At 34.1% G+C, this 20,485-nt stretch overlaps 1 protein-coding gene across 2 annotated transcripts in view; it reads right to left on the reverse strand.

The window, feature by feature from the left end:
• Window positions 1-20,485, reverse strand: part of KMO (kynurenine 3-monooxygenase) — an 87,993-nt gene that overhangs the window by 65,341 nt on the left and 2,167 nt on the right. For both annotated transcript variants that reach the window (XM_051993513.1, XM_051993512.1), the window contains exons 2-4: window positions 6,604-6,673; window positions 6,238-6,335; window positions 3,824-3,913 (exon numbers count right to left, since the gene is read on the reverse strand). In XM_051993513.1, the coding sequence (XP_051849473.1) occupies window positions 3,824-3,913; window positions 6,238-6,335; window positions 6,604-6,673 (258 nt within the window). The remainder of the gene's footprint in view (window positions 1-3,823; window positions 3,914-6,237; window positions 6,336-6,603; window positions 6,674-20,485) is intronic.

The raw sequence follows: 20,485 nt of genomic DNA on the forward strand, positions 1-20,485 counted from the left end.
TTTTTCTTTCTCATTTTAAATTTTTGATCTGATTTTTCTTGTACAGCATGATAAATGTGGAAATACATTCAGGGGTTGAACATGTTTAACCTATATTGGATGACTTGATACTGGGAAAGGGAAAGGTGAGGAAGGAAAGAAAAAAATTTGGAATACAAGGTTTTTACAAGGGTGAATTGTCAAAACTCTACATATATTTTGAAAAATAAAAAAGCTATTATTCTAAAAATTAAAATAAAGAAATAATTTGGAGGCTATTAAAAGATAGAAGAAACCTAAAATTTAATTGATTTGTCAGTGGCTATACAACTAGCATGCATTAGAAGCAGGACAAGATCTCAGTTCATTCTGTTTCCAAAGTATCTACAGTATCCACCATGCAATTCTCCCTTTTATATTATCCTATATAAACAAAATGATTGGAAAAACTTTTTAGATTATTACAGATTAGTGGTATATATTCTGGTATTCACCTTTATAAAAATAAAAAAGTAAATAGAGATTAGAATTCATATTTTTTAATGTCCTTTTCTCTCCCCATCGTCATTGAAATAGCTAGTTAAGAATTAGAACTCCAAAGGAGTCAGAACTATCATGTGAGAAGAGCAAAAGGCATCCCTCATGAAAACAGGGATGTACCTGGTTAGGGAATGAAGTATAGGCGGTCCAAGATAGTTGGGAAACAACATGAGAGCCCTAAGCAGCTTGAATAATGACATAAGGCATAGAAAGAGAAGGTGGGAAGACATGGGAAAAAAAATTTATATAAGTCACAGTTTTAGTTTGTTTTGTTGGTATGGTCTAGTACTGATAATTGCTTTGGATAGGAAGGAGAAAATTGGAAATTTCAACAAAATTGATTTACCCTAAGTACATAAAATGTCAAATTAAGGGAAACGTTGATACCTAAGAGATATCCATATAGCTAATGAGTAAATTCATGCATCATAAAGGAAAAATTTGAATTAAAACCTTACTCTTTAACCCATTTGGTCCTGCTACACTGGAAATAAAAAGAAAGATATATCTTATCATCTCACTAAAATTCATAAAAATCAAGACAATTTTTATAACCCTCTTTGGTGTCTGATATGCTTATTCTTGATACTATAAATAATAAAAACAAGAGTAATAATAAATTGACCTGAAGATTTTTTTAATTGCCTATGAAAAACAATATCTACAGGTGATTTATAGAATCACTTCAAAAGATAGGTTTAAGTCTGGCTCTTTCAAATTATTTATATTGAAGCAATTTCTAACATGATGCCAGATTCAGAAAGAAACAATGGGGAAAATGACAAGATTCCAAACAATCCTAGATTGAATAATAGAATGAAACTAACTATACATGCAATACTTTTCAGAGCAACCAATGTGTTCTTATAAATGTTTTCAGCTTCAGTGGTTAGAAAAATTCAGTCCAAAAAATGCTAAATATCTGAATTTTTCACTTTTCTGGGGGTTTTGTTATCATATATACTCATAGATTTGGCTTCCTTGAGGGTACCATGGTTGCCTAAAAACAAAGGAAAATGAGATAACTCTGTTTTACAGAGTCAAAACCAGAGAAAAAGTAGGCTTGCTCAACTTTTGCTGTTTTCTTTAGGTAAAAAAAAGAACTTTTATGTGTGAAAAGTAAGAAGGCTGGGGGTTTCTAGTTTGCCAAAAGACATTTTGTATACCTCCTTTCTAAGGAAATGTATTCAGAAAGTATAAATAGATAAAGAAATCCCAGTTTTGAGTTTAATATGCTATTGTATGAAAATTAACAAGTAAAAAGAAAACCACAGGAAAGCTAAGCAAAAAGAAAAATAAATCAGAAATCTGATTTTGCTTTTTAAAAAGTTTATAAAACTATCTGGATTCTGTTTTCTCTTTTAGAAACTTATGGGCAAGAGGTTCTACTCCATTTCTCAAAGTTGAAATGCAAATCAATTCTAGCCAAGTTATTTTTGAAGGAACATGAAAAATAATCAGCCCCCTAAAACTGCTAGTGTTCATCAGTAGTATGAATGAATAGATGGGTATTTATTGCCTTTTTTGGGTTTCTCTATAGAGTACATTTGCATCAATATAATGAAGAATTCAGGGAAACTGAGATAAAACTAGCAGAATGGTACAGAATTATTCAGATTTCTTTTTTTTTTCTAGTTTTCTATCCATTGAAAAGGGACAATACCTTAAAAAACAAAACAAACAAACAAACAAACAACAACAACAACAACAACAAAACCAGAACTGCCTTTCCCTTGCACGCAAGAGGTGAGACAAAGATGTGTGCAAGCAAAGAAACCAGCTTGAATAGTTTCCACTTGAGGTTTTTGAGAGAGTATGAAGTGAACCAGAAGTCAGAGAGGATGATGATTACTTTGGTAACCAATGGAACTCATCCATTGCTGCTACTGTTGTTGTTAAATGCCTAGCACAGCTTGAAAAACAGTCTGAGATGAGAGGACAGCCATCTCTGGATGTCATTATCAAGTTCAATCATTGTTGAACTTGCTTTCTATTTAGAAGAACTGATACTAGAGAATGATTTATCAGTAGTTATTTTCATCCCCCTTTCCTATAATGTTTAGGAGAGCTTATATTAAATCCAAAGCTTATCTGTTCTTTAAAGCTTGGTTAAATTTCCATTCAGTTAGTATGAAAACAAGCATAGGATAAAGGTCAGTCATAACAATTTCCAATTTGTTATATGTTTCATTAGTGGGCCTGGGAAATAAGGAAGAGAGCCAGTGACACACACACACACACACACACACACACACACACACACACAAGGGTGAGGGGAGTGGGACAGGGACAGGGACAGAGACAGACAAACAGACAAACAGACACAGAGAGAGAGAGACAATCAGAAAGATTGAAAGAGACAAAGAGAGACACACAGGAGAGACAGAGACAGACAGATTTAGACTGACAGAAACAGACACAGAGAGACAGAGACAAAAACAGAGATAGAGAGACAAAGAGAGAAAGGGGGAGGGAGAGACAGAAGAGAAATACATTTTCTGTTGTTGGAAATTGCAGAATCTTCCCACCTGAGGCTCAAAGATATAATAACCTCACCCCCTCTTCAGAATGCAGCTTATTACAAAATATTGCCATTACTCAAACCATTTTTTAACTTCTCTTTTGAGATTATTTTAAAAGACTATTGCACATTATACTAAGAAGTAGAAATCTGTTGCTTTTAGTGGATTTGATCTATGGAAATTGTTAATAATCATTCAGAATGAATTTTAAAGAATAAAGTGCATAATTAAACAGAGAAATGTCATTAGAAGTACAAAAAAAGGAAGTGTGGCTATAATATAATGAGACTGTGTGTGTGTGTGTGTGTGTGTGTGTGTGTGTGTATTCGACACAGACAAACAGACAGAGTTATTCTTAAAGCAATTTCAAAAAAAAGTTTTGCACAATGATACTTTTTGGAATAATCATATATCTACCCACAGTAAATACTTTGAAAAACAGCATTTATTGAAATCATGGTTCTGACACTAGCTATATTTCCATGGATAGATTGTTTAATCTTTCTGAGCCTCATCTTTTTCATCTTTAAAGTGAGTATAATAAAACTCATGTAGTCCTTATTTCTTAAGTTTGTTTAAGTATCAAATGAGATTTTATATATATAAATTTTGCAATCCTTGAACCCTATGATCAACTATTATATCATTATCACTGTTCTATGGTTGTTCAGATAAATGTCATATTTTGGCTAATACCAAGGTAAGAAGAATTAAAACCAAAGTTAAGTTCTAGGTTTTAGACATGACAGTCATGCAAAAAGGTATCTCAAGGTAAAACTTACCTGATTTTTGGTTCCATAAGGAATTGCAGTTTTTTTCCCTGAGAGAGAATGAATCATTCTTGCTCTCATAGGAATGCCCTGGGATACAATCTACAAAATCAAAAATGACTATTTAAGATATTTTTCAAATCACAAAATTTGTCAAATAAACAGATTTCAGATCATTTTCACATCTCTTTCAAAAAACTAAAGAATTTATAGTATTGTAATAGTAACTCATTGAATGAATGGGTGGGGAAACTTGGTTTCTCATGAAAGAGGTTGTATAAAAAATAGGAGCTATTTCAGAACCAGGAAGGGATTTTCAGGGTCTGGTAGCAAAGAGGAAGGAGTGAGAAAACGAGAAGAGAGCCAGAAAGAACAGAGAATACAAACGTAACTAGTGAAAGGAGGAAGAGGAAGCAGAACTGAGACAAACAAGGGAGAGATTGAAGAAAACCATTGGCACCAGAGGCAGCTAGGAATAGAAGAGTTGAGCTGTAGCTACCAGTTGTATCTATCTATCTTCTTGCACATCAAGGGAAGTTCTAAGAAGTTTCAGCTTCCCTTCCTTGTGTGTGTCTATTAGCATATCCTGAAGTTTCTTTACTCAATCATTTCTGGTAACCTTAATTTCTTCCAAATAGCAAAGGAGTAAGATTTGACTAGAAATAAATATAAATGTAAATTAAGTCAGAGAGAGGCAAATATTTGCTTTAATGTTATTTTTCTAACTAGGAGTTTACAGTGACCAAGATTATGGTTGTAGGGAACCAGGTTAGCCTGAGGTACAATTCTATTGCTCCTACTCATAAAATCATTTTATTTTATTAACAGGATCTAAAAAATAGAACATTTGGTAAAAGTGAAGTTATCAAGTTTTACTATTTGGGGATATTTTAAAGGAGATTCCCATTTAGGTACAAACTGGAATTAATGGCTTTTGAGATCTTTTCTACTTGTGAGATTATGTTACTCTATGGTTCTGTCTTTGTATTACTGGGAGGTACTTGATATTGCCTCATATTGATAAGTCATTGTGGTATAGAGGTGTTTTGAAAGGTGAGGTCAATGAATGTGAGCTTGGATAGTTCTAAAAAGCTGGAAAGACTTTTAAATACAACTAAATAAATCAATTGCATGTTTGACAACTAACCAACTTTATTTGAAGAACTACATCACCAAAAGATTTTTCATTCACTCACTGACCACTGAGCAAAAGGTGAGAGAGAAAAAAAAAATGGTTGGATCTTTTCACAACTCCACCAACAGTGTATCAATGTCCCTCTTTTCCCATATCCTCTCCAACATATATCCTTATTTTTCCTGTCATCTTAGCCAATCTGCTGGGTGTGAGTTGTTTAGAGCAATTTTTTTTTCATATATAAGACACAATGTTAGGTGTTATAATTAACATTAAAATTAAAATTAAAGATATTCTCTACCCTCAAGAAACTCACCTTCTAGTAGGACTGTACAACATGTACACAGATAAGTACAAGATAATTTGGATCAGGAAAGAACATAAACAACCAGAATTAAAAAAAAAAAAAAACTTGTCATGGGAAGTAGCACCTCAGCTGAGTCTATCAAGGAAGCTGAGGATCCTAAAAAGTAGAGATAAAGAAAAAACAGAGCCCTTCATAAATAGGAAACAACTTAAACAAAGGCATAGATGCAGGAAGGAGGCCAGTTTGGTAATCCAGAGTATAGTAAATGAAGTAATGTCAAATATAGTTGTTTAAGTAGGCTGGAGCCACATGAATTCTTTTTGCATCAACTACTCATGAAGACTGTATAAGGCTATTTTCTCCATCAGAAAAAATAAAAACCTATATAAATCAAATCACAGTTATTTAAGGTACCAAAGCAAAAAGTATTTGGTATTCAAGGGTAAAATACAGTTTTATAAACCATTATAAAATAAGATCCAGTGATATTAAAAGATAACTAGTTGTTGTTATGTTCTACCTTTTAAATTACTCTGAGGACTCATTCTGAGTTCTCTGTCCACCAATACTGATGACAATGTTCATGGGTCTTAGATGACCCATTAAGAATTATAGCTGAAAAATTAATTATCAATGACCTTATTGATAGTTAACCAATTTGACTAGGCTTTCCCTTCAATAACAGACATAAATCTTCATCACTGGCTCAAAACTGTTTTAGCTTTTCCCCAAGACATAACACATGCAAAGCATTTTGCAGTCCTCAAAGTTCTGGATGCCAGTTAGTATTATCATTACTATCACTAATAAATAACAATAATAATGATTAGTCAGCAGAAGTTAGCAAAGTTTATACTCTCTGTCACAGGTGAATATAAGAATAAGTGAAAAGTCACCTCTGCTCCATGAGGAGGCAACAAAGGAGGATTTTAGTAGAGAATTATATTCTACAAAGTTTTAGGGAAACTAATGAAGACAACCAACCTGGTCTTCTAGTCCAACCGCTTTAAGAGCCTGACGTCCTCTATGAGAAAGAGCCAAATTAATACTTCTTCCACGGGCAAATTTTGCAACTCGAATATCTAAGATACAGGAAACAAATTCCAGGCTATGTAAATGATACACAGACAGCAAACTAAAAATGTTATTGGGGAAGCTTGCTAATTCATAATGAAATTTTTGAAATCAACAATTTCTCTAACAAGATATTAGTATTATTAATTATGTACAAACTTTTGAAATTTATTTAAAAGCCTTTTAACAGTTCTTTTTTTTCTCCTTTTCACTTAGGAAGTCAAGAAAAATAGACAAGGTCAAGAATCATAATTACAGTCATGATTTTTTGCTTACCTTCCCTGGCTTCATAGACATCAACTTGGAAACCTCTCTTTGCAAGGAAGCAAGCGTTTAATGCACCTACCTAAAAAGAAAGATTTTTTTTCATATTTCTACAGACTTTTGACTTAAGAATTTTAAAATTATCAAAATTAAGTTTATCACAACAATTGGCTTTTAAAAACTTGTAGAATCTAGCCTCTTCTTTCCTTTTCAGTTATCTCATACTTTACTCCCCTTCATATAATGTACAAACTACTGACAGTAATAATCTTTTGTTCCTTGCATATGACATTTCTTCACCTAACTCAATGTCTTTTCTTTGGCTGCCCCTCCATGTATGAGATGTTCTCTCTCCTCACCTCTTCCTGACTTTCTTCAAGGCTCAGCTCAACTCCACCTGATGAGGGAGACCTTTCCCAGACTTCTCCATTGCTTTCGGAGATTATTTTCCACTTACCCTGTATCTATCACAGCTATTTATATGTTGTATCCCCCATTAGAAAGTAAGTTTTTTGAGAGCTAACAATGCGAATTTTTCCTTTCTTTCTATCCTTAGGACTTAGTCCACACAGGGAACACCTAATGAATACTTGTTGACTGTCTGATCCATTTTTGCCAATCTACCTTACTCATCATCCATGAGATATAGGAACATACATGCAGATAAGAGTTTAAGCTCTATCTTCTCAGAGCTCTCTCACCTAACTCTCTCTGTTGGCAATCTGAGTTAACAAAAGCAGTGACATAGTTTTCTGATTTAATGTAAGATTTATAATTCAATACCGACAATATGTAGTATGAATCCACTCAGATCTTTTGGGGAGTTTAAAAATATTCATGAGATACAAAAAATTGATCGTTCAACAAATATTTATTGTGTTTTATATGTGAGGTATGGTGTTAGGTCCTGTAAAATATATAAAGGCATCAAATGTACACTCATATTCCTAATGCTTCAGACTATATAATATGGACTTTACTGATCTAGTTTCTATATAATAGTATGTAGTGATTCAAGCCAATGGTGTAAAATTCAAATAGAAATGTCACATAGTGAATTGTTAGAGCACATGCTAACATTACCTATGCTCTACTATATTTTTATTTATTTTGTTAAATATTTCCCAATTATATTATATATGTAATATTTGATCTTTCCCCAATTACATGTAGAAACAAATTTTAACTTTTTAAAATGTTTTGAGTTCCATATTATATCCTTCCCTTCTTCCCCTTCTCTTCCCCTCAGAGAGTAAGCAATCTGATATAGATTATATATGTACAATCTTTTAAAAACATTTCCACACATTAATTATTTTGTGCAAGATGACTCAAAAAAGGAAACAAAAAAGTGAAAAACAATATTTCAGTCTATATTCAGACATCAGTTCTCTCTTTGGAGGCAAATAACATTTTTTCATCATTAGTTCTTTGGGATTGTCTTGGATCATTGAATTGCTAAGAATAACTAAGTCATTCACAATTCTTAATCACACAATATTGTTGTTAACTCTGTGCAATTTCTCCTGGATCTACTCACTTTACTTTCATGTGAATCTTTCCAGGTTTTTCTGAAGTCATCCTGCTCATCACTTTTTTATAACATAATAATATTCCATTACAATCATATATCACAACTTATTCAGTCCTTCCCCAATTGATAGAAATTCCTTTATTTTACAATTCTGCCACCACAAATAGAGCTGCTATAAACATTTTCATACAAATAGGTTCTTTTCTTAAAAAAAAAAATTCTTTGGGACATAGACCTAACAGTGGTATTGTTAGATCAAAGAGTGCACAATTTTATAGTCTTTTGGGCATAGTTCCAGAATGGTTGGATCAGTTCACAACTCTACTAATAGTGTATTAATGTCCTTCTCTTCCCATATCCTCTCCAACATTTATCTTTATATTGTCCTGTCATCTTAGCCAATCTGAGGATATACTAAATCAGTAGTGATTTAGAGCATTTTTTTCCCATATGAATATAGATAGCTTTTTAAAAATCCTTTAAAAAAATTTTCCAGTTCTTTTTGGGCCTGAGACCAATTTCCATTTTTCTTTGGGGCTTCACATGTGATCATTTTGTACTGTTGTCCTCTCCTTAATTTGTCTCTAAATATCAAGGATACCTTGATCCTCCCTGTCACCATAGTAAGTTTCTATAGTCATTCCATTTTCTTATTTTTTTGCCTTATTTTTTTCTGTCAATTTTGTGACTGTGCTTTTACATGAGAATTGGCTTCTGCTTCTGCAGGGTCCCAAGATTCTTGGGGCTTTCACTGGACCTCAGGGCCTAGTTGCTAATTTGAACTGGTGGGTCAGGGAGAGGGGTGATTATCCATTGACTTGTTGTGGGAGCAGGGACTCTCTGTTGATCTGCTTTGGGGGTAGGATCTTGTTGCTGGCCTGCCTCAGGGATGGAGCTTTGCTTCTGACTTGCTATAGAGGTGGGACTTTTCTGTCAGTAAGCCCTAGGAATGGGGTCTTGTTATTGACTAGTACTGGGAACAGAGTTTTGATGCTGGCTGGCTCTGGGGGATGGAATCTAGCTATTAGTTAACAACAAGGATGGGGCTTTCCTGTGCTATTGGTCTGGAACTGCTGGTTAGCATGAAGGATTACCCTGGGGCTTGAAGCCTGACTACTGTCCACCTGGTGTGCACCTGGCTGCTGTTGATCTTTTACCAGACTCCCACCCCCACCGCAGTGAGAAAGAGCTTTTCTGCTATAAATTGTTTCACCCTGCTCCTAAATTAGTTTTGAGGCATTTTTTTTAATTCAACCATTTACATGTAAAGATAGTTTTCAACATCCATTTTGGTAAGAATCTGAGTTCCAAATTTTCTTTTCTCCCTCCCTTCCTTACTTCACTCCTCCCCAAGAGAACAAGCTATCTGAAATAGGTTATGCATATACAGTACTTTAAAACATATTTCCATATTTGTCATATTGTGAAAGATGAATCAAAACAAATGGGAAAATCCATGAAAAAGCAAAAGTAAACAAAAAAAGGTGAAATAGTATGTTTCAATCTACATTCAGTCTCCTTATTCTCTCTCTGGATAAGGATATTATTTTCCATCCCAAGTCTATTGTAATTGACTTGAATCTTTTGATGAGAAAATGTAAGTCTATTATAGTTCATCATCACTTACTAAGAAGATCTAAGTCTATCATAGTTCATCACATAGTCTTGCCATGTATAATATTCTCCTGGTTCTAATTCACTTTATTCAGCATTAGTTCATATAAGTCTTCCCATGTTTTTCTGAAATCAGTCTGCTTATCATTTATTATATGACAATACATTCCATTACATTCATATAATATAACTTATTCAGCCATTCCCTAATTGATGGGCATTTATTCAATTTCCAATTCCTTGCCATCACAAAAAAAGCTGCTACAAACATTTTTGCATATGTAGGTCCTTAGTCCTTTTTTAATGATCTCTTTGGGATACAGACTCAGTAGTGATACTGATGGATCAAAGAGTATGTACAGTTATATAGCCCTTTGTGCATAGTTCCATATTACTCTACAAAATTGTTGGATTAGTTCACAACTCTACCAACAAGGAATTGCTGTTCCAGTTTTCCCATAAATCCTCCAACATTCATAAGTATCTTTCTCTATCATCTTAGCCAATCTGATAGACGTCAGGTGGTACCTCAGAGTTGTTTTGATTTACATTTTTTAATCAATAATGATTTAGAGCATTTTATATGACTATAGATGGCTTTAATCTCATCTAAAAATTACTTCTTACATAACAGTCATTGATTATAGTAATCTAGAATTTGATAAACCCAAAGACTCCAGCTTCTGCGATAAGAACTCAATATTTGACAAAAATTGTTGGGAAAAGTAGAAATTAGTGTGGCAGAAACTAGGCATTGACTCATACCTAACATCCTATACTAAGGTAAGATCTAAATGGGTTCATGATTTAAACATAAAGAGTAATATTATAAGTAAATTAAAATAACAAAGAATAGTTTACTTCTCAGATCTGTAAAGAAGGAAGAAATTTGTGGCCAAAGAATTAGAATACATTATGGAATGCAAAATAGATAATTTTGATTGTAATAAGTTAAAAGTTTTTTGAACAAACAAAACCAATACAGACAAGATTAGAAGGAAAAAAATAAACTGGGAAAATTTTTTTACATCTAAGGGTTCTGATAAAGGTCTCATTTTTAAAACATATAGAGAATTGATTCAAATTTATAAGAATTCAAGCCATTCTTCAATTGATAAATGGTCAAAGGAAATGAACAATTTTCATATGAATAAAGTAAAACCCTTTATAGTCATATGAAAAAATGCTCTAAATCATTATTGATCAGAGAAATGCAAATTAAGACAATTCTGAGGTATTACTACATACCTCTCAGATTGGCTAAAATGACAGGAAAAGATAATGATGAATATTGAAGGGGATGTGGGAAAACTGGGACTCCAACATTGTTGGAGTTGTGAACTAATCCAATCATTCTGGAGAGCAATTTGGAACTATGCCCAAAGAGCTATAAAACTGTGCATACCTTTTGATCCAGTAGTGTCTCTACTGGGCCCCAGCAGATCCCAAAGAGATCATAAAAAAGAGAAAAGGACCCACATGTGCAAAAATATTTGAAGCAGCCCTTTTTGTAGTGGCAAGAAACTGGAAACTGAATGGCTGCCCATCAGCTAGAGAATGGCTGAATAGGTTATGATATATGAATGGTATGGAATATTTTTGTTCTATAAGAAATGATCAGCAGGATGATTCCAGAGAGGCCTGGAGAGACTTACATGAACTGACGCGAAGTGAGGTGAGTAGAACAAGGAAAACATTGTACACAGCAACAGCAAGATTACACAATGATTGATTCTGATGGACACGGCTCTTTTCAAAAGGGAGGTGATTCAGGTCAGTTCTTATGATCTTGTGATGAAGAGAGACAGCTGCACCCAATGAGAGAACTGTGGGTATTGACTATGGATCACAACATAGTATTTTCACCCTTTTTATTGTTTGCTTGTACTTTCTTTCTCCTTTTTTCCCCTTTTTGATCTGATTTTTCTTGTGCATCATGATAATTGTAGAAATATATATAGAAGAATTGCACATTTTAACATATTGGATTACTTTCCATCTAGAAAAGATGGTGGAAGGAAGGAAGAAAAAATTTGGAAGGTTTTGCAAAAGTGAATGTTGAAAATTATCTATACATATGTTTTGAGAATAAACAGCTTTAATAAAAAATAAATTAAAATTGTTCATATCCTTTTGTCATTTTATCGATTGGGGAATGATTTGTATTCTTATAAATCTGATTCAGTTTTCTATACATTTTAGAAATGAGGCCGTTAGCAGAAACAATGGCTGTAAAATTTCCCCCCAGCTTTCTGCTTCCCTTCTAATCTTGACTATGTTGACTTTGTACAAAACCTTTTTAATGTAATGTAATCAAAATTATCCATTTTGCATTTCATAATGTTCCCTCATTCTTCTTTGGCCATAAATTCCTTCCTTCTCCAAAGAACTGCTCTCTGAAACATTGGTCAAGATTGAAGGGAATTTGGGAGGGTTGCTCCAGGGAGTTCCTTCTTCCCTCTGCTATCTTGGCACTGGAAGTCATTCAAATTACCTTTAATATGATTCAAGACACTCTTGAGAGTGTTGCCAATGCACCTTGTGTTTTAACACCTCTGATTTAAGCTACAATGGTTATACCATAATATATGTATGATATATTACAATGAGAAGAGGACATGAGAGCTGAAATTGGAGCATAGGGTTTAAATTGAATTTTCCATCTTTATTCACTCTGTGGCTCTGGGCAATTCTAGTCTTGTCTGGGTCTTAGTTTATTTTTCTGTTAAATGTAGATAATAATGCCTGTACTACTTATCCCACAAGGATGTTGTTAACAATAAATTTTATAAACACCAAAGAATTATAGAAATATGCTATTATTATTAGCTTAGTTGACAGAAAAATAGGTATGTTGTGGGAAAATGGTTGTAATTTTTATTTTTTAAAAGAAAATAATTTTAAATGAAAAATATTTCAAAGGAATTATATAATGAATACTTTTGCAGAGCAATTATCCACTAATTTTGGTTTTTGTAAACTTTAATTTTTACAGGTACTTCTCTAGACACAACCACATGACTTAGGAGCAAACAATAGATACAAACTTAGAGCAACAAAACAAAACAAAAATAGAGCAAACTTAGATACAAACATAAATGTTATGTGGCTTCTCTCTTGGCCTATTTTAAGGCTACTTTGGTTACCCTTGCCAAGATATCCTAATATTAGATCATAATTACATAATTATTATTTACAAATGCTTTCTTCATAACAGCTCTGGAAGGGAGAAAATGCAATGATTATCCTCCTTTTACAAGTGGGGAATGAATCTCTAACCTCCATCAGAGCTAGAATTGAAATTAAGATTTTCTAACATCAAGTCCAATATTTGCTTTGGGTTTTCAGTTGCTTCATCCTATCTTTCCCTAAGATAAGCAAATACCATTTGATGCTTTGCCTATTGGATTTATCTGATTCAAAGTCCTCTTGTTCTTCCCTTTCCTGCCATTTCTTCTTCTTTAGGGGGTGGGGTGAGAGTAGGGATCATGCTTTCACAGAAATAAGGGAAATTGAAAGAACTTGGGGTTTGTCCAGTTGGGGAAGGGGAAAGATAATGAGTTCAGTTTTGGAGATTTTGAGATGTCTAAGACAATCAGATTGAAATTTCCAACAGGTGATGAGACCCTGGAGCTCAGAGGAAAGGGTGGAGTTGGATGTCTAGATCCAGAAGTTACCTGCAGAACGATGATGGCAAATCAGAGCTGATAAGAGAATAGAGCATAGGATGCAGGGCAATGAAAGAATTTATAGGGGGGATCACTAAACAACTGTAATGATATTTGATGATCAGTGGACAATAAGAGTTGCGCTGCTAGAATGGAAGCAAATATTTTCAAAAAGAGGAATTTCACAACAACCCTGTGAGATGTCATGTAAACATTACTATCTACATATTATAGATGAAAAATGTGACACAGTTAAATGACTTAATAAGATTCAAATCCATATCCTCCCTGACTTAAAGTCCAGTATTCTTTCCATTAGATAATTACGAAAGACAGGGGATTGAGTGCTAGATTTGAAGTTAAGTAATCCTGGGTTCAAATCTGGTCTCAAATGTTTATGAATTGAGTAAACCTGAGTAAGTCACTTAACTTTTGTAGGACTCAATTTCTTCAACTATAAGATGGATATAATAGCAGCTACCTCTCAGGCTTGTTGAGACAATCAAATGGAATATTTGTAAATTTCTTAGCACAGTGTCTAGCGCACGGAAGGAGTTAAATAGATGTAAATTTCCCTCTTTTCATTAAATTGCACTGTCTTTTTGTAGGTTCTTTAAGAACAATTTATGCTTGGTTAACTCATTTTCCTTTTTAACAGGTAATTGGCCTTCAAGATAAGGAAATTCTATGGAAAGGATAGATAGAACTATTGAATTATATAATGTGAAAGTCAGAAAAGATCTCATTGTCAATCTATTAAACAAATATTTGAAAAGAATCACCACTTGACAAGTGATCATCCTATCTTTGTTCAGACTCTAAAAACAGGGAAATTCCCACTTCTTAAGGCAGCCTGTCCTTTTAGTATAGCTTAAATTGTTCAAAGAAAAAATTCTACAGCTTCTACCTTTTGTTCCTGTTTCTGAATCATCTAATTCTGGCTTCAAATACTTGAAAAATGATATTATGTTTCCTGTGAATCTTTCATTCTTCAGGTGAAATATATCCAGTGCTAATTTCTTCAACTGTTCCTCATATGACAAGGAGTTATGGTCAGGCTTTCATCATGCTGTTTGCTTATCTTTGAACATTCTCCCGTCTATCAATAACTTTCTTAGGCTATCTTTTATTTTACCTTCTCCCTCTTCAAATGTACAAAACACAAATAACTCACAGAAGCTTATAAAAAAAAAAAGCCTCACAGGAAAGTGGTATCAAGAGCCACGTAGTTCAAACTATACATAATAGAAGTCCTTAATAAAAAAAAAGAATTTGAATAAATCATACTGCTTTAGGTCATAGATTTTGATCTTTTTGGTCTTAGAGGTCAGCTTGCAAGATGGAAAAATGTGGGCAAGGTGAAAGCATAACTCATCAGATTCTAGGATTTAGAGTTGTGAGGAACTTTAAAGCTCACCCAATCCAACACTTGTATTTTACACATGAGGAAAATGAGACCCGGAGATGTTATATTATTTGTTCAAAGATGTGCACAGACAGTAAAAGCTCAGATTCAAAATATTCTTAATAGATTAAGTGACCACACCCAAAGACTAATAGATTAATGTTGGTTTGCACAAAGCTCTGTTTTTGACTGGATTCTGTTTGATATTTTTCATCAATGACATATGATTACATGCAAAGCATTGTTACTTATTTATAGCTGAAAATGATATTTAATGTGTTTGTTAACAGAATTTGTATGAATATATATTTTTTCTTTTCTTTCTTTTTTTTTTCTTTTTTGCTGAGGCAATTGGGGTTAAGTGACTTGCCCAGGATCACACAGCTAGAATGTGTTAAAGTGTCTGAGATCGAATTTGAAGTTAGGTCCTCCTGACTTCAGAGCTGGTTCTCTACCCACTATGCCACCTAGCTGCCCCTAAAAATATATCAAAATGCTAGAATGATTAAACTAGATCAAACTGTAAAGAAAGTAGGTGGAGGGTTGGAATCAGGAAGACTCATTTTCCTGAGTTCAAATCTGGTCTTAGATACAATCTAGCTATGTGACCTCGGGCGAGTCATTAACCCTATTTGCCTCAGTTTCCTTATTTGTAAAATGAGCTGGAGAAGGAAATGACAACACTCCAGTAACTTTGCCAAGAAAACCCCAAATGGAAATCTATAAACAAAACAACTGAACAACAAGAAAAGACACATAAGCACCAAATTATGGAGGTCCTTAGAAGACAAGCTGAGGAGTTTCTATCTCCCAAAGGAACACTGGAAGACACTGAAAATTTCTGAGCAGGAAGGGAGGGAATAAGCATTTATATAAGTGCCTACTATGTGCCAGAAACTGTGCTAAATTCTTTACAGATATTATCTGTTCTAATCCTCACAACAGCCTTATGATGTAGATGCTGTTATTATCCCCATTTTACAGTTGAGGAAATTAAGTTTAATTGAATTGGGGTTACACAGTAAGTCTCTGAGGATGCATTTTAACTTACATCTTCCTGATTCCAGGTCCATTTTTCTATTCACTGTACTACCTAGCTGTCTAGCTATATCAGGGCAAAGACAAGGTCAGCCAAATTCTTTATGAGTTAATTTGAAAGCTTAATGTGGTCTTATACTACATTAATAAAAACATAATGAGATATATTATGCAATTGGTAGGTGATATAGAACTTACCCTAGGAATCTCCATAATGGATTAACATAGTTCATAAAGACTTGTGAAGAACTGAAAATTAATGAGTCTTACAGTACAGTGGAGGTTTTAATCTGTTATTTTACATGCTGCAATATGCCTGCTAATTTAGTGAATTTGAAGATTGCTCAGCACATGAACAGAGCAGATAAAGGCCATTGCAAAGTCTGAAGCATGGCAGTGAACAAATACTGTCAAATCTATGGCTTCTTTCCTGAGCCACTTTGGAAATTTCTTTTGTCCCTGATGTTGGCCACATTTATTGACCAGAGAGTAGCATACTTACTTCATGACCTGTCAGTAATGACCCTTGTTTGCTTATGACACCTTTGAATCATGGAGTAGACAGGGATTTCAAAGGTCGTGTGGGTCACTGTACCTGAGATTGTGTGTTAACTCTAGTTTATCTTGTTGTTCCTTCTTGCTAAGGGCAAGCACCCATTCTAACTACTGACAATTTTTGTGGACTTTGGTGTTTTACCAGTAGTTCCCAGGATTTGATCATTAAAGAGAGCCTAAACCAAAGAAAAATGTGTAACTTTTTAAAAAGTATTCAACATCTGGATTTTATGTTAACCAGACATTATTTAATGATAAAGGATGAGAAAGTTGGGTAGATGCTAAATGAATAGAGTATTGGATCCAGAGTCAGGGAAACCTGAACTCAAATCTAGCCTCAAATATTTAACTCCATGTGTGATGCTAGGCAAATTCCTTAATTTGTCTGCCTCAGTTTCCCCAATTGTAAAAAGGATATAGCAATAGTATCTATTTCACAGGTTGTTGTGAGGTTCAAATCAGATAATATTATAACATCGGGTGCTTAGCTTATTGCCTAACACAAAGTAGGTGCTTAATAAGCCCCTGTTTCATTACCCTCACTCCTAAATGAACTTTCCAGACCCCTATTACATGTATGTTGGATATTTCACTAAATTTCTAATCAGTATTAACTTGCTGTGTCAGAGCCAGTGTAGCCCAGTAGAAGAGGAGCTAATTCCAAAGCTAAGACTAGAGTTCAAGTTCTGCCTTTAACTAATACTGGTTGTGCAATTCTGCTCACATCATTTAACCTCTCAATGCTATAGGTAACTTTCTACAATTATAAATTGCAGTGGAGGTGATAGCTTAACTTTAGTGAAAGCTTCCCCCCACTCCTAAGAAATTCCATATGTAAATAAAATCAAGGGTCTAGTCCAACATTGGAATTTTTATGTCTAATTTTGAATTTATAAATGTACAGTTTTTTTAATGTTATAAATAGAATAGTATTAATAGCTTTTGAAAGTGGCTAAATAAAGGCCTCAAATTGCTTAATTTGTCACTGAGAACAAGGGAGGTAACAGTCTCTCTGTAGTCTACTTTGGCCTAAATATTTTGTTCAATGCTTGCTTTTACATATTAAGGAGTCCACTTAAACTCTAGAACTAATTTAGAGGAGGATAACCAGGATCATAAATGGACTTGAAACAACATTCTATAGGGGGAAAACAAGAAGAAATGGAAATATCTAGCTTAGAGAAGAAAAGACTTAAGAGATGCTATGATTATAATTTGCAAACATTTGGAAAATGTTCACATAGAAAGACTGGATTGACACTTCTTGGTCTCAGAGGGCAGAGCTAGTAATAAGTAATAAGAAAAACAACAGAAGCAAGAATTTTAAAACAAAAATGGAGTGGATAGCTATAAGAGCTTGAGGTATTTGAGCAAAGGCTAAATAATTGCCTGTGTTGTTGAAAACAGGTGAGATTTAGCTTTGATGAAGTCAAGACCTCATCAACTCTAAAAATTTTCTGATTCTACATATGGGATTGCTAGTCTGTAAAGTAAAAGACAGTTGTTCACCAAGATCAAAAAAGATTATAAGTGCCAAGTAGGAGCAAGGATGATGTAAAGTCTAAGCAGTCAGCAACTAGTGGAAGTACAACAGGGGAAGTATTGGGGGAATTTAGCAGCACGTATCAGGGACACAGTCATAGTCATGACAACATGAGTCACAAGGACTTAGAGATAGGAAATCCAGATTGGGGAGGGTTTGTGTCCAACGTGTAACTAATTGGACTTTCAACCAAGTCTGGGGAATTCTGCATGCAGCTGCACATGTAGGCGAAATCACTCTGGATTGGCAAAAAGAATACCAAACATATATAGAATAGGAATGAGACTTTTGAGGAGAAATGTGTAGCTGTAAAATCTCTTCAAGGATAGACACATTTGGATAGAGGAGAGGAGAGGGGAAGACTTTGGAAACTGAAGACATGTAGGGGAAGCTGACTTCTCAGCATATCCTGATATTCATCCCTTGAGTTTAGGGAGAGAGAACTTTTCCTTGGGTAAGTATAGACTCCATCTCTTGACTAGGGATGAGATCTTATGTTACTCCCACAACAAGAACTTGTTCACTGGTGTATTTTCAGTTATATTTTTTCCCTATAACTTTTCCAATTTTTTTTACTTCTTGTTTAAATAAATCAATTTACTCTATTCAACATTTGTACAAGGTGTTGTGAATGAAACTTAGAATTTGGTGGAAAGAAGCTAAGATGATGAGTATAAGCTGAGGGTATCATCCCCTAAGAGTGACAATAGAAGTGACTTTTGTTCTGAACCTATTGTATTCCTAGACCAGAAATGTCTGAGATAGGCAGACAGACACAAAGCTAGCCTAATCCCTCTTCTTGGAGATAGTTGAGAAAAGTGCCATAGCTCTTCTCCTGTTTTTCCTTAATGTAGAAATCATCATCTTCCCCCAGAGAGGGGCAGCTCATATTCAAGAGATCTATCCATGACACCCACAAGCCACATCTAGACATTTAAACAACTAAATGTACACAGCTCTCCTACATGGACATTTTCATAACTTACAAGTACCTTGTACTACTGGGGTTTAAAGCAAGAACTGAGGAACCAAAGTCAAAAACAAATAAGCAGAAAATCTAGCTTAATGCTTAGACAGAAAACTACTTCCATGTTGTTTCTTATATCTTCTCATCCTAGGACCAGGATTCTCCCTAGAGTTTCAAGTAAAATATGATTTAATTGTCAAACCTGAGGTTCAGTAGGTGGTTAGAAAGACCAGGTGAAACTTTCTAAGTAGTCCAAAAATTTTCTAATCATTTCCTCTTTTCATTTTATATTAAAAAAACCATTTAAGACTTACCACTAATTTCAATTTAGTTTATGAAATGGCACATATGAAAAAAGCTATCCTGTATGATTAACCCACAAGACTTTTGCTGGCTTCTTATAAGAAAAAAAAAAGTGGGGAAAGTAAACTGAAGGAAAGAAATGATTAGGTAAATATTGTTCCTACTTCAAAAACTTACTATGTGATAATCAGAACTTAATTTGCCAGAGACACATAATTTCAATAAATCTAAAAGATCTAATTCTCCCAATTATCCTGCTCTTTCAAGCATGTAACTATCAAGTTTTTAAAAAGCAGGCAGTTAGGGCAAATTCCTAAAATATCAGATGACTAGGCTGAATTTCTGGCCTGGAGTTCTTTTTTGTGTCCTAGATTCCTTTCGTAATCTAATGGCACCAAATACTACTATTTTTTTCTCGGCTACCCTCATCATTGGAGAAAACACTAAGATTAAGTTAGATGTTGGTGAAAATAAAAACGTAATTTTTCTTATCCTCATTTATGGACTCCCTAAAATTTGTCCTCAGTTATGACTGCAAAGTTAAACTCCTGGGTTAGATCGTAGATTAAGAATTGGAGATGCAATAAACTATATTGTTCCTCTTATTTAATCTGAACAAACAAAATACAGGATAATGTGCTGGCCAATAGAGACTTAGATCAACAAAGTACTAGTTTTATGGAACATTGTGGGGCTACCACTGATGATTTCACTCTGTCCAGGAGAGTGTTGTTTGGCCATCTTCCAAATATAAATCAAAAGAGAAATACCTAATTTCATTGTAAGGTCTAATGCTATACTTTTGTTTTCCATAAAACAATGTTTTTTTCCTTAAAACAATGTTAATTTCTTTTCAGTTTTTTATAATCATAAGAGTTAATGATACTAACCATCCTGCATGCTATTACTTCCATAAAGCCTCCCCATTTTCTTTGAGCCAGGAGTTATCTCTCTCCTGAGTCAATCGGTCAACTAACATTTGTTAAGACACCTACAATGTGTCTGGCCCTGTGATAAGATTGGGAATATAATGTAAGGCAAAAGACAGACTCTGTCTTCAAGATACTTACAGACTAACAGAGGTTTAATAGACTCTCATGGACAACATGTACTATATAGAACTACATGGAAACAATATAGATACAGAATAAGCTGGAGATAATTAAGAAAGGCAGTAGCATTAGCATTAAGGGGGCTTCCTTCAGAAGACAAGACTTTAAATGGTGCTTAAGGAAAGTCAGGGAAGCTAGGACTTGGAGATGAGGAG

Source organism: Antechinus flavipes, chromosome 4 (assembly GCF_016432865.1).
Source record: "Antechinus flavipes isolate AdamAnt ecotype Samford, QLD, Australia chromosome 4, AdamAnt_v2, whole genome shotgun sequence".
Taxonomy (NCBI): Eukaryota; Metazoa; Chordata; class Mammalia; order Dasyuromorphia; family Dasyuridae; genus Antechinus; species Antechinus flavipes.